Here is a 15,000-nt window from a genome sequence, read left to right on the forward strand (position 1 = left end):
CCTGCGTCACAGGTAATGTCTCCAAATTCATGCATCACGTGATGAGATGGGTAGCAGCTCGGCCTCAAAGACTGTTTCCATAAAAAATGTCCATTATTTACTAAACTTCATTCTATTAGTTTATAATAAACAAATACCAAAAAACCAAAATATTATCTAAAAATAACCCAAAACAAAGGAATGGCTATCACACATTCATTCATTTATTCATTCATTCATTCATTCATTCTCTCTCTCTGTCTCTCTCTCTCTCTCTCTCTCTCTCTCTCTCTCTCTCTCTCTCTCTCTCTCTCTCTCTCTTTACTGTGTTACACTGGCTAATGTACGTCACCATGTTGTTGATGTTATGCACAAGGGACAGTGTGTATCTACGCCATCATTGGCGTTATTCCAGAGGAACTCGTCATGAACACTGGGGCGCAGAACTGTTCCAGTTCCCGTGTGGGACTTAAAGTGATTCTGTCCCATTTTATGAGACCAGTTAGCCGCCAGCTGGTCTCATATGACTCAATGTTAACTGCTAGCTTGGAGGTAAAATTGCACTGCCATACCCAGAGAACGGTTGAAAGTACAGAACGGTAAAACCCTATTATTCAACTCAAGGGGAGGTGTAAAATAAGCTTATTTCCAAAAATGGGACAGTATCACTCTCAGATGTTTTTCTTGTCTCTTGGTAGACGGCATTGTTAATTTATGTGCTGAGGCTTAATGTGAATGTTTTCTTCTGTGTGTGTGTATGACGTGTTTTTGTGCTGATGCATCTGTGTGTGTGTATGACATGTTTTTTTTCTTTTTGCTGATGCATCTGTTTGGTCTCCCGCTGCGTCAGGAAAGCAGCGTGTCGTGTGGGGGGATGTGGGATTGAATGACGATATGGTACTACAATAGAGGTTCTAAGTTATATACATATGTAAACCGGCTGTGATGGTGCTACAAGGTCTTCTTTTGCCAGTTCACAACAGATGTCAGAACAGAACACACTGCCTTCAGGAGACAGGGGCTCAGATTCCCTGAAGTCACAGACAAATTTGAAAACACTCATATGTTATCATGTTAAATAATCGTTGCAAAATGACTAATATGCCTTTTTTTTACTTTTGGCATTTTATTATTGGAAACTACGGACTGTCGCACATCCTTTCATCATTGTGAATTCTTGACATTCAAATATTTTGAGGGCATTCTTTTTTTTAAAATATAAAATGCATTTTGCAATGCAATGCGAGTCATTTTGCAACAAAGCTCCTCAAATGCAGCCTGATATTTGCCATTACTTTACAAAGCCGTCCCCAAGCTCTGCTGGCAATTCACTGATGAGATCAGCAAGCATATCATTAACTACCCTCCCACCCTCCTCTACCCTCCCACCCTTCCTCCCTCCCACCCTCCTCTACCCTCCCACCCTTCCTCCCTCCCACCCTCCTCTACCCTCCCACCCTCCTCTAACCCTCCCACCCTTCCTCCCTCCCACCCTCCTCTAACCCCTCCCACCCTCCTCTACCCTCCCACCCTTCCCTCCCCCTCCCACCCTCCTCTACCCTCCCACCCTCCTCTACCCTCCCACCCTCCTCTACCCTCCCACCCTTCCTCCCTCCCACCCTCCTCTACCCTCCCACCCTCCTCTACCCTCCCACCCTTCCTCCCTCCCACCCTCCTCTACCCTCCCACCCTCCTCTACCCTCCCACCCTCCTCCCTCCCACCCTCCTCTACCCTCCCACCCTCCTCTACCCTCCCACCCTCCTCTACCCTCCCACCCTTCCTCCCTCCCACCCTCCTCTACCCTCCCACCCTTCCTCACTCCCTCCCTCCTCTACCCTCCCTCCCTCCTCTACCCTCCCACCCTTCCTTCCTCCCTCCCACCCTCCTCTACCCTCCCACCCTCCTCTACCCTCCCACCCTCCTCTACCCTCCCACCCTTCCTCCCTCCCACCCTCCTCTACCCTCCCACCCTCCTCTACCCTCCCACCCTCCTCTACCCTCCCACCCTCCTCTACCCTCCTCTACCCTCCCACCCTCCTCTACCCTCCCACCCTTCCTCCCTCCCTCCCACTCAGCCTGGTCTGCACTGCACTGCACTGCGCTGTGCTAGACGGCTCACACGGGGACCCAGGTGTCTTTCTTGGCTGTGGCCTGTGTTGATGCGGACGCTGTGCCTCATTGGCAGGGGAGAGACTGAAGTGAAGAATAGCAGGGGAGGGAGAGAGAGGGAGGGAGAGAGAGGGAGGGAGAGAGAGAGAGGGAGATGGAGAGAGAGAGGGAGAGAGAGAGGGGGAGAGGGAGAGAGAGAGAGAGAGAGAGAGAGAGAGAGAGAGAGAGAGAGAGACTCAGAGAGAGAGAGAGAGAGAGGGAGAGAGAGAGAGAGAGAGAGAGAGAGAGCAAAAGAGAGGGGGGAAAGAGAGAGAGAGAGGGGGGGGGGAGAAACATCTACTGTGATCCTGAAGGGCGTGGGGCAAATTGAGGAATTGCATAAGAGACACTGAGAAGGATGGATTTATAAGAGGACCGGCAGACAAGAGAGAGAGGAGATTGAATGAGAGGAGAGGAGGGGTCTGCATTTTTATGAGTGTGGATTTTGAGGCCGTCATGTCGAATTTTCAAATTCGAAAGGACTATTCTAAATATCTCTACCATTCTGTATATCAAATATTTAAAAATGGAGTCCCATTCCTATTGACAAGGTATTGTTCCCCCCCTCCTCCTCTCTTCCTCTCTTCCTCTCTTCCTCTCTTCCCTCTTCTCTCCTCCTCCTCCTCCTCCCTCTTCCTCTCTTCCTCTCTTCCTCTCTTCCCTCTTCTCTCCTCCTCCTCCTCCCTCTTCCTCTCTATCCTCTCTTCCTCTCTTCCTCTCTTCCTCTCTTCCTCTCTTCCCTCTTCTCTCCTCCTCCTCCTCCTCTCTTCCCTCTTCCTCTCTTCCTCTCTTCCTCTCTTCCCTCTTCTCTCCTCCTCCTCCTCCCTCTTCCTCTCTTCCCTCTTCCTCTCTTCCTCTCTTCCTCTCTTCTCTCTTCCTCTCCTCCTCTTCCTCTCTTCCCTCTTCTCTCCTCCTCCTCCTCCCTCTTCCTCTCTATCCTCTCTTCCTCTCTCCCTCTCTTCCCTCTTCTCTCCTCCTCCTCCTCCCTCTTCCTCTCTATCCTCTCTTCCATCTTCCTCTCTTCCCTCCTCCTCTCTTCCTCTCTTCCTCTCTTCCTCTCTATCCTCTCTTCCTCTCTTCCCTCTTCCTCTCTTCCTCTCTTCCTCTCTTCCTCTCTTCCCCTCTTCCCCTCTTCCCTCTTCCTCTCTTCCTCTCTTCCTCTCTTCCCTCTTCCTCTCTTCCTCTCTTCCCTCTTCCTCTCTTCCCTCTTCCTCTCTTCCTCTCTTCCTCTCTTCCCTCTTCCTCTCTTCCTCTCTTCCTCTCTTCCCTCTTCCTCTCTTCCCTCTTCCTCTCTTCCTCTCTTCCCTCTTCCTCTCTTCCTCTCTTCTCTCTTCCTCTCTTCCTCTCTTCCTCTCTTCCTCTCTTCCCTCTTCCCCTCTTCCTCTCTTCCTCTCCTCCTCTTCCTCTCTTCCTCTCTTCCCTCTCTATCCTCTTCCTCTCTCGTCCTCCTCTACTGTCCGTCAGCTTTGGAGTGATCAGAAAGGCAGCCAGGGGGATTTAGCCTGAATAATTTACGCTGCATTTCAAGCCTCCCTCCGTCACTAACACCCACACATTCTATTTATCTCTCCAGCACAGACACACACACACACACGCATGCACTCACGCACATACACACACACGCACGCACATACACACACACACACACACACACACATACACACACACACACACACACACACACACACACACACACACACACACACACACACACACGCACACACACGCACATACACACACACACACGCACACACACATATAAACACACACACACACACACATACACATACACACACACACACACACACACACACACACACACACACACACATACACACACAGACACACACACACACACGCGCACACACACATACACACACACACACACACACACACACACACACACACACACACACACACACACACACACACACACACACACAGACACACACACACTCTTCCCTTCTTGTTGCGCTGACCTGTTTCATCCGCGCAGTCTGTCTGTTTCTTGTTGCGCTGACCTGTCTCATCCGCGCTGTCTGTCTGTTTCTGGGAGCACGCTGGCCTGTCTCATCTGCGCTGTCTCTGTCTGTCTGCCTGTCTGTCTGTTTGGCCTCGTGGTTATAATTGACAAGATTTTGGCCACTGACCGCCGCCGCATGACACAAAAATCCTTTATCTTTGCTATGCCTTATTTCCTGAGAATTCACCATGAATGTCAAATGATTAAGCAAGGAATAAAACGAAACTGCTGTTTTTTTGGAAAACTGGTGTTAACTGTGAAAATGGTGTTGATTGTGTGTTGAAACTGGTGTTGATTGTGAATGGTGTTGATTATAACTGGTGTTGATTGTGTTATGATCTCCTGATATAAGATACCCTGAGCAGTACGGCCAATGGCTACTGGTGTCGGTTGTCTCTATCTCTCCAAAGGACACTCAGTGGATCTTAATTGCCATAGTATACATGGGTACTAAACTTTTGTTTTCTCCTGGCTGTGTGAAACTAGCTGCGCACAACTCAACCTCTGATTGTTTGAAACCGCTGTCGGTCAAAAAATTAGCTCACATGGTTGGCTGCCAGTGTCTTGCCCCTCCTCACAACACCGTGTTGATAAACAAAAAACCCATCTACAGTAGGCCTATAGCAGGGGTGTCAAACTCATTCTGGTCCGGGGGCCGCATACAACCCATGTGGACCTCAAGCGGGCCGCATTAGTAACATCATCGCGAAAAAAAAAGAAAAAAAACGTAAAGCAGAGGATTAGTGTTCAGTACTATCACGTTTTAAGTGTGTTGAATATGTAGAAAGCAATACAATACTGATAATCCTATGCAAAATTTCCTTGACTTCATTCATTCATTGGCAACCGTCAATTAATGAAATATGGGACAGTTCATTTTAGCCGGGGGTCTTGTATTTCTTATATGTAATTTCCTGCATTTTCACGCATTCTAACATCCCGTTTCCAGTTTGAGCTTAATAGGAACCAATACAAATCCTATTATATTTATTATTTAATTACAACCAATACCAATACAATACAAATAAGAAGTATTAACATTTTATCTCTATATATGAGGTCTATATTATGAGCTTTATGAAATGCCTGTTACAGTACAAATTCACTATTTATAATAGAAGTGTGAGGTGCACTTTACTACATATATACAGTGTAACAGAGGGACCATTGGGTTAATGTCATGCAGGTTTCGATTTTGCCCCAAGGGCCGTAATTGCGCATTTCGGCTATTTCATTAAAAAAAAAAAAATTAAAAGAAACTTTTTTTTTTTTACATCCGGGCCGGATGGAACCCTCCCGCGGGCCGTATGTTTGACACCCCTGGCCTATAGTATTGCCTAAATAATTGCCAGGCAATAACAATCTCTCTTTTACTCTCTCTTTTGTCTTCCAGTATTGGGGGCTATCTCTCTCCTTCTCTTCATCACCTTACACAGTTATGCTCAGTTATGTATTTGTGAATTTACCCTTGTGTCTTGTGTAATTGCCCAAAGTTTGATTGCACAAGCCTTATGGTAAAAAAAATAGTTTCTAAAACCAATCTCTCTCTCCCTCTTTCCCTCCCCCCCCTCTCTTCCCTCTCTGCCCCCCCCCCCCCCCTCCCTCTCTCCCCGTCTCTCTGCAGTACAGGATTGGTCAGCTCTACATGATCAGTAAGCACAGTCATGAGCAGAGTGAGCGTGGCGAGGGGGTGGAGGTGGTGCAGAACGAGCCCTACGAGGACCCCACACACGGCCAAGGCCAGTTCACCGAGAAACGAGTCTACCTCAACAGGTGAGGAGCACACACACACACACACACACACACACACACACACACACACACACACACACACACACACACACCCTACGAGGACCCCACGCACGGCCAGGGCCAGTTCACCGAGAAACGCGTCTACCTCAACAGGTACACACACACACACACACACACACACACACACACACACACACACATTATGCATATGCACACTCTACTGGGTGAGAGGTCATAGGTCATGTTAAATAATTTGACATGTTTTTTTGTTTTTTTTTAATGTCACATGATGTTGTTGTGAGGCTGACGGCTTCAGTGTCATGATCCTTCGTGACTTTGTGACTTTGTGACTTCGTGATGTAATCTTTAGTCACATAACGGGCTATTAAGAATGCATAATGTGTTCATATGCATACATACTGTTGACTATGGTACGGCAGGCTGATGCCAACGAGAAACCCACAATGACATTGAATCTCAGTTGCACATGTGCATTGCATATAGCCTCATGTTTATTTTATTTTTAACCAGGCCCTATCCTCACCCTCACAATGCGCTTTTTCCAGCAAAGATGGAAATAAATTTAAAGCGTTGTGCATTAAAAAGTTGATGCGACACACATGATGGAAAAGCAGTTGTATCGCTACAACACGTCACCAACATTGTCGAATTAATTTAATTCGCTTGGTAGAGGTGAATCAGTGAAAGATAATTGAATACAAAGTTGATGGAAAAGTTATGAAGCGATATAGGAAAGCCACCCAGGTGAAGAAGCCATGAAGGGACCTGGCTCAAGAGTTCTGGATCAAAGCTTGCTTGAACACCCGGAGATATTTTGTGTCAATCATGTATGATATTCTAAATTTGTTGGTTAATGTATCAGTTTTTTTCCATCATAAATTCAAACAAGCTCCAATTGCCCCAGTGTTACCTTAATCTCAAATAAAAAAAAGAAAAGAAAATGACATTTAAATGGTTTTTACATTGCATTAAAAACAAACTCTTCATTTGTTTAGGAACACAGCAGTCAGTCAGATCCTCTTCTCTGTCCCTCCGTGTATGTTGCAACGTTATGCAATCTCATTGATAAGCAAATCAGCGTGCATCACATGCTGCAGCGATAACTCGATTGCTGCGGTGCCATCTGTTGCATAATTGGACGTTGATGTGCATTTATCTGTCCAATTCTTTATCTCTCTCTCTCTCTCTCTCTCTTTCACCCTCTCTCTCTCTCTCTCTCTCTCTCTCTCTCTCACACCTTCTCTCTCTCGCTGTCTCACGCACCCCTTCTCTCCATCTTTTTCTCCTCACGCCTGCCAGCCCTGACTTTCTCTCCCTCCCTCTCTCTCTCTATTTCTCTCTCTCTCTCTCTCTCTCTCTCTCTCTCTCTCTCTCTCTCTCTCTCTCTCACACACACACACACACACACACACACACACACACACACACACACACACACACACACACACACTCTCTCTCTCGCTCTTTCTTCTCTTCACGCCTGCCCTCACTCTCTCTCTCTCTCTCTCTCTCTCTCACACACACACACACACACACACGTTCATCTGTTTCGCTCCTTTCTCCTTATGTTGAATCATACAAAGCATTTGGCAGCTGCAGCTGTGGCCCTCTGAGGATGTGGATGAGGGCTATCGTCACTCTGCACATTGCAGATCCTAGGGCCGTAACGTCCCGACTTGGCACATTGGCAGATTTGTAGGGGCACCAGAGAGAGAGATTTGAGAGGGAGTTAATGTTTTCGAAGATACCGGTAAACAAGTCCGACAAGCGGACAAAGATGCGTCCGTTGGCGGTGAAGACCGTGTTTTGGCCGATTTCAAGAATGTGTTTCAGATGGACAGACGGACGGATGGACGGACAGTCGGACGGACTTATAGAGATAGAGAGTCTTATAGAGATGCTACGACGCATCTAAAAATCACAGGAGAATAGGGGAGAGAAGATCAGATACATGCTGTTTCTCATACAGTATGCAGCATGGTTTTGGTAGTCGTGGTCTATTGGTTATAGAGTTGGGCTTAAAGTCAGAGGGTTGCAGGCTTCCAATCCCATATCATCTGGCTGAAGCACATTTGAGCAACTCACTCCATACAGGGGCATGAACTCCATGTGCCCTGGTGACACACGCACGCACACACACACACACACACACACACACACCAATTGCACTGTCCCTGGCTCCAGGGACTGTAACTAATGCCACTTACTGACCCAAATAACTTTTTTAAGTCACTTTGGATGAATCCGCCAGCTACGTGTAATGCACTGTAATTTAATTTGAAGAAAGTGAAGCACTATTAGAGGAATAGAGGAAGAGAGGAAGAGAGGAAGAGAGGAAGAGAGGAAGAGGGCAATATTAGAGGAAGAGAGGAAGAGAGGAAGAGAGGAAGAGGGCAATATTAGAGGAAGAGAGGAAGGGAGGAAGAGAGGAAGAGAGGAAGAGAGGAAGAGAGCACTATTAGAGGAAGAGAGGAAGGGAGGAAGGGAGGAAGAGAGGAAGAGAGGAAGAGAGGAAGAGAGCATTATTAGAGGAAGAGAGGAAGAGAGGAAGAGAGGGAGGAAGAGAGGAAGAGAGCACTATGAGAGGAAGGGAGGAAGAGAGGAAGAGAGGAAGAGAGCACTATGAGAGGAAGGGAGGAAGAGAGGAAGAGAGGAAGAGGGCAATATTAGAGGAAGAGAGGAAGAGGGCAATATTAGAGGAAGGGAGGAAGAGAGGAAGAGAGGAAGAGAGCACTATTAGAGGAATAGAGGAAGAGAGGAAGGGAGGAAGAGAGCACTATTAGAGGAAGAGATGAAGAGAGGAAGAGAGCACTATTAGAGGAAGAGAGGAAGGGAGGAAGAGGGCAATATTAGAGGAAGAGAGGAAGAGAGGAAGAGAGGGAGGAAGAGAGGAAGAGAGGGAGGAGAGAGGAAGAGAGGGAGGAAGAGAGGAAGAGAGGGAGGAAGAGAGGAAGAGAGGGAGGAAGAGAGGAAGAGAGGGAGGAAGAGAGGAAGAGAGGGAGGAAGAGAGGAAGAGAGAGGAAGAGATGAAGAGAGGAAGAGAGGAAGAGAGGGAGGAAGAGAGGAAGAGAGGGAGGAAGAGAGGAAGAGAGGAAGAGAGGGAGGAAGAGAGGAAGAGAGGAAGAGAGGGAGGAGAGAGGAAGAGAGGGAGGAAGAGAGGAAGAGAGAGGGCTGGAGGATATAAATGGAGATGAGAAGAGGGAAACGAATATCAGAGCAGATGAGCGTGGATACGGGCAAAGAGAAGAAGAGGAGAGAGGGAAGAACATGAGAAGGAGGCAGAGAAGAGAGAGAGAAGGGTTGCAGAGAGGAGGAGGAGGAGAGAGGGAAGGGTTGGAGAGAGAGAGAAGGAGGAGGAGGAGAGAGGGAAGGGTTGGAGATAGAAGGAGGAAGAGGAGAGAGGGAAGGGTTGGAGAGAGGAGATGGAGGAGGAGGAGGAGGAGAGAGTGAAGGATTGGAGAGAGAAGGAGGAGGAGGAGAGAGGGAAGTTGTTGGACAGAGGAGGAGGAGGAGGAGAGAGGGAAGTTGTTGGACAGAGGAGGAGAGAGGGAAGGTTTGGAGAGAGGAGGAGGAGAGAGGGAAGGGTTGGAGAGAGGAGGAGGAGAGAGAAGGAGGAGGAGGAGGAGAGAGGGAAGGGTTGGAGAGAGGAGGAGGAGAGAGAAGGAGGAGGAGGAGGAGAGAGAAGGAGGAGGAGGAGGAGAGAGGGAAGGGTTGGAGAGAGGAGGAGGAGAGAGAGAAGGGTTGGAGAGAGGAGGAGGAGGAGGAGAGAGGGAAGGGATTGAGAGAGAAGGAGGAGGAGGGAGGGAGGTCTGCAGAGCGTGGATGATTTTAGTCGGGGAGAAAATTCCTGTGTCAGCATCCTATTGCAGCCAGCAGAGCTGACCAAGCACTACTAGAGAGAGAGAGAGAGAGAGAGAGAGAGAGAAATGGAGAGAATACAGTATAATAACAGAGAGATGAGAGAATGAGCAAGTGGGGTCTTACTACTGGAGAAGGGAGGAGATAGATAGAGAGAGAGAGAGAGAGACGGAGAGAGACAAAAGAGAGACGGAGAGGGAGAGACAAAAGAGAGAGAGAGAGAATATAAGCACAGAGGGATGAGAGAATGAGCGAGTGGAGTCTTACTACTGGAGAAGAGAGGAGAGGGTAGTGAGGAGGGAGAGGGTAGTGAGGAGAGGGTGCTTATTCTCCCCATCTCATGCCTCATCTGAGAGATGACAGAAAGAGGGAGTACATAAGAACAGAGAGTGATGAGAGAAAGAGGGAGAAGGAGTATGAAGTGCAGTAAGTCGCTAAATGTTTGTTGGCCACAGTGCCCGTGTGAAGGGGAGAGACGGAAAATGAGGCAAAAAAAAGTGAACCAGGGTAGCCACACAGACACTGTATTGTCTTTTGCAAGTTAGTCCGCTGGCTAAGGCAGGCAGTGTCTGTGCACCCCACATTCGTTACAGAGGGGAAAAAAGTGGCAAAAAAATATGCAAATAGTGCCACAGTATTCAAGCATCATCTCTTGAATGTACTGAGCTCTGATGTGCTGACGTGACAGAGGCATCGCTGGCGAACTGGCAGTAGAGCAGAAGACCTCCAGGGATTTGCCATTCAATCCCAAACACACCCTCTCTCTCCACGTAACACTCTCTCCCCAGTAGGGGCACGATATCAGAGAAAAAAAACGATACTCGATAACAACGTGCAACACCTCAAGTTTTTTCTTGTCACTAATTTGTCGGTCTGTGTGGTGGGGGGGTGTGGCTTTGGTCGTGGCAGGCTTCTCGTACATTTGTTGACATTCAGCTAGTGATTAGACAGCAGAGAAATGTTATACTTGTTATCGACAATTAATACATTTTCGCGATACGCATATCGCCACTCTTGATATCGCAATTTCGATACATTTTTGATATATCGTGCAGCCCTACTCCCCAGTCACTGTGGGAGAACAAAACAGATGCCTCAGCACAAAAACACGACATACACACAAAAAAAAACCACACGCTGCTGCAAGGCAAGCATCAGGACATCAATAATTCATCTCTCTCGTCTGCTGTAAGGGCAAGGAAGGGGAGACTTGCCACCCAGAGGGGAGAGAAACTGTAGCGTCACACACAGGAGCTGCAGTGGTACTTTACCCCAGCATTCACGTCACCTCATCTGAAAACAAAAGCACCAATGCAATGGGGAAAAGGGACATGGCAATTCTTGTGAGGGGAAAAATCGCACACAAGAGTCCATAATTACTGACGTCATTCAAAAACGTCAGATTATGAAAAACAGATTATATATTTACAGCTCCAGGTCACTTTATTAGAATAGCATGGGAAAAGTTGATTTATTTCCATAATTGTATCAATAATGTTAAACTGTCATGGATTATATATTCACCAATAAGGAAACGGGACATGGCAATTCTTGTGAGGTAAAAAAAAAAAAAACACAGAAGAGTCCATAGTTACTGACCTCAGTTATGAAAAGCAGATCATGTATGATATTTCTATTTCTTTTCTTTTCTTTTATAACAGCGTAGCATGTCTTATTTTCATCCTGTAAGTGTCTGCATTGGTCTATGCTTCTTGTTAAGTTATGTCCTTGTTGTGTATTTTATTGATGAGCGCTGTTTGTCTTGCTTGCATGTTTTTGTTATGTCCTGCATGTTTCTCTATGGTAATGTCTTGCATGTTTTTATGTCTCAATCTTTTATGCTTTGCTGTCTGGATATGTTGTTTTTGGGTCATTCCATGTCAATTCACACGCCTTCCCCACATGACCCTCTCCGATTTACCCGATATTTCACATACAGGTACCTTTTGATGTCAATTGAAAGAATACCAAGTATTAGCACCCTACGTCTAATGGTTGCAGAGATGAAGCCCTCCAAAGTTGGGGTGCCATGCCCACTTTTCAAGCCTGTGAATTGCATACAAAATTTACAAGCAGATTTTGACACCTCTGGTTTTAAAAATCACCATGGCCCCTCAATATGACCCTGTCTGCCAGATGATGTACTTACAAATAGCATGCCTTGATTATTTTTGGCTATATTAAGCCTTAAAAATTGAATTTGTGAAAAACGTGATGAAGTGTCTTGCCATTTTGGGGTTCCAGATCTTGGAAACTATGTATGCTTTGGGAGTTATAATCGATTTTCCATCATATTTGGGAACTGTACAGTGTATTCCAAAAAACATAGGGCACTCAGACTTTTATTGATGGAATAGGAGGGACTCAAAAACAGCTTTTGGACAAAATGACCTCACAGTACCCTCTACTTCAGGCCTCAAATTAACCATGTGGGCACTTGATGACTGGAACGCCCTTTTAACCCCATGTACAGTAGCACTGTATCAAACATTCAAGCTTGGAAAAACTTTGTTTTTCAAAGTTCTTCATATTAATCTTGGCCTTCAAAGTATATGTTTTTGTCTGTGTCTTATCACAGTGTCTGTTTTGTCTGCTGCCATCTGCTGGTCAAAGAACGTAACAACAGCACAATGTAAGAAAACAAAAGGGGCTGGAAAATCTTGCCCATAATTTACCAATAAAGTAGCCTAGAAATCTAGACGCCCCTAGGGGTTAAGCTCGTTAGGCTACCAATAAAGCACTTTAATTCTACAGTATATTGCTATATATTAATTATGATTTTAACAAGCATTATGCAGAATGCTCAATCATGATCACATTTCTACTAGGACACACCCACCCCTATGTCTGGTAGAAATGTAGTGCAGGGTTGAGGCCATCTTGGGACTGGCATCATGATTGAGCATTAAGCAGTCACACTTAAGAAATTATTTAAACTAGAAATATTCATCATGCTTGTTAAAATCATAATTAATATATAGCAATATACTGTATAATTACAGTGCTTTATTGGTAAATTATGGGCAAGATTTCCAAGCCCCTTTTGTTTTCTTACATTACGCTGTTGTTACTTTTTTAGACCAGCAGATGGCAGCAGACAATACAGACACTGTGATAAGATATAGATAAAAACATATACTTTGAAGGCCAAGATTAATATGAAGAACTTTGAAAAACAAAGTTTTTCCAAGCTTGAATGTTTAATACAGTGCTACTGTACATGGGATTAAAAGGGCGTTCCAGTCATCAAGTGCCCACATGGTTAATTTGATGCCTGAAGTAGAGGGTACCGTAAGATTATTTTGTCTCAAAGCTGTTTTTGAGTCCCTCCTATTTTATCTTTGAAAGTCTGAGCACCCTACATTTTTTGGATTACACTGTACAGTTCCCAAATATGATGGAAAATCAATTATAACTCCCAAAGCATACATAGTGCCCAAGTTCTGGAACCCCAAAATGGCAAGACTCTTCATCACGCTTTTCACAAATTCAGTTTTTAAGGCTTAATATAGCCATTTGTAAGTACATCCTCTGGTAGACGTGGTCATACTGAGGGGCCATGGTGATTTTTAGGCCTGTATCTCCCTTGAAACTAAAACCAGAGGGGTCAAAATCTGCTTGTAAATTTTGTATGCAATTCACAGGCTTGAAAAGTGGGCATGGCACCCCAACTTTAGAGGGCTTCATCTCTGCAACCGTTGGATGTAGGGTGCTAATACTTGGTATTCTTTCAATTGACATCAAAAGGTACCTGTATGTGAGATATCGGGTAAATCGGAGAGGGTCACGTGGGGAGATTCTAGGGAATCATGTGAATTGACATGGAATGACCCCTTTGTGACTTGTTTGTTTCTGTCTGTACTGTGTGTCGTATGGAGTGCGTTTTGCGTCTTTGCTGCTCTTTTGGCTAGGGCACACTTGAAAAAGAGGCAACTGCCTCAATGTGTTTTTACCCTAGTAAAATAAAGGAGAAATAAATAAATAAAATAAAAATATTCTGTTCTATTCTCCTGTGCAATCCTGTATGCAAAAGGCACTTCAGTACCATGAAGGTGGAATGGGAAAAAAATGCCTGCCGTTTTCGCGCGCCACATAAAATAGTTCAACACACAAAATCATGTGAGCAACATTCGATTTTAAATCAGAAACTGGGCCACAGGATTTTTTAAACGGTCCACATCCGGCCAGTGGAAATGGAACGCTAGTTGAAAAGGCTGTATAGTATGCTATCTATGAAGTTGAATAGGCTGTATAGTATGCTATCTATGAAGTTGAATAGGCTGTATAGTATGCTATCTATGAAGCTGAATAGGCTGGATGCTATCTATGAAGTTGAATAGGCTGGATGCTATCTATAATTCTTTCGGTAACACTTTATTTTAGGGATACATCTATTAGCACTAATACATACAATGTGCCTGTATAAGTAACTTATAAGGCATGTACAAAGCAAAATGTCTTCTCAAGGCAAGGTGTTTCAGCCCTGTGCTAAGGTCACCAGGGGTGTGGTGGGCATGGTACGCGGGAGTACGCAGTCCACCCACTTTCTCCTGAAGCGAGATTTTTCTTCTGCCCATGTTTGAATACAAAAAGGAATGATCACAGCAGTATTGCAGGTGATTGACCAAACAGATGAAAACGGGGAAGCAATGACAGTAGATTAAGGACAGTTGCGGGGTTTGACATGATAAAGTTACCTAATTATTTGATGACGTTAAAAATTGCGTACCCCCACTTTAAAAATCCCCACTACACCACTGAAGGTCACAGCAGGATATGTAGCATAGTGTCACTGCCAGCAGAAACCTTGGTAACACTTTATTTTAGGGATACATCTATTACCACTAATACATACAATGTTAATACCTGCATAAGTAACTTGTCCGGCATGTACTAAGCAAATGCTAAGGCCTACTAGGTCCTTACTAAGGTTAAATTGGTAATAAATCCCTTATTGTGCATGAACAAGACATTTGCGAATACATGCCTAACAAATGTTTGATTTTGCTTTGTACATGCCTTACAAGTTACTTATACAGGAACAATGTATGTATTAGTGCTAATAGATGTATCCCTAAAACAAAGTGTTACCGAAACCTTATATCTCCACTATTTCTTGTGTTATTTTATATTCGTTCTTTATGCTGTTCGTCCTATATGTTATCTATGGTTCTTTCTCCTGGCTTCTCAAGGCAAGGTCCCCTTTTGTTACTGACAC

At 45.3% G+C, this 15,000-nt stretch overlaps 1 protein-coding gene across 1 annotated transcript in view; it reads left to right on the forward strand.

Moving 5' to 3' along the window:
- Window positions 1–15,000, forward strand: part of LOC134446966 (cytoplasmic phosphatidylinositol transfer protein 1-like) — a 153,912-nt gene that overhangs the window by 89,627 nt on the left and 49,285 nt on the right. Inside the window, exon 2 of the mRNA XM_063196258.1 lies at window positions 5,776–5,924. Within this exon, the coding sequence (XP_063052328.1) occupies window positions 5,776–5,924 (149 nt within the window). The remainder of the gene's footprint in view (window positions 1–5,775; window positions 5,925–15,000) is intronic.

This window comes from Engraulis encrasicolus, chromosome 1, assembly GCF_034702125.1.
Source record: "Engraulis encrasicolus isolate BLACKSEA-1 chromosome 1, IST_EnEncr_1.0, whole genome shotgun sequence".
Taxonomy (NCBI): domain Eukaryota; kingdom Metazoa; phylum Chordata; class Actinopteri; order Clupeiformes; family Engraulidae; genus Engraulis; species Engraulis encrasicolus.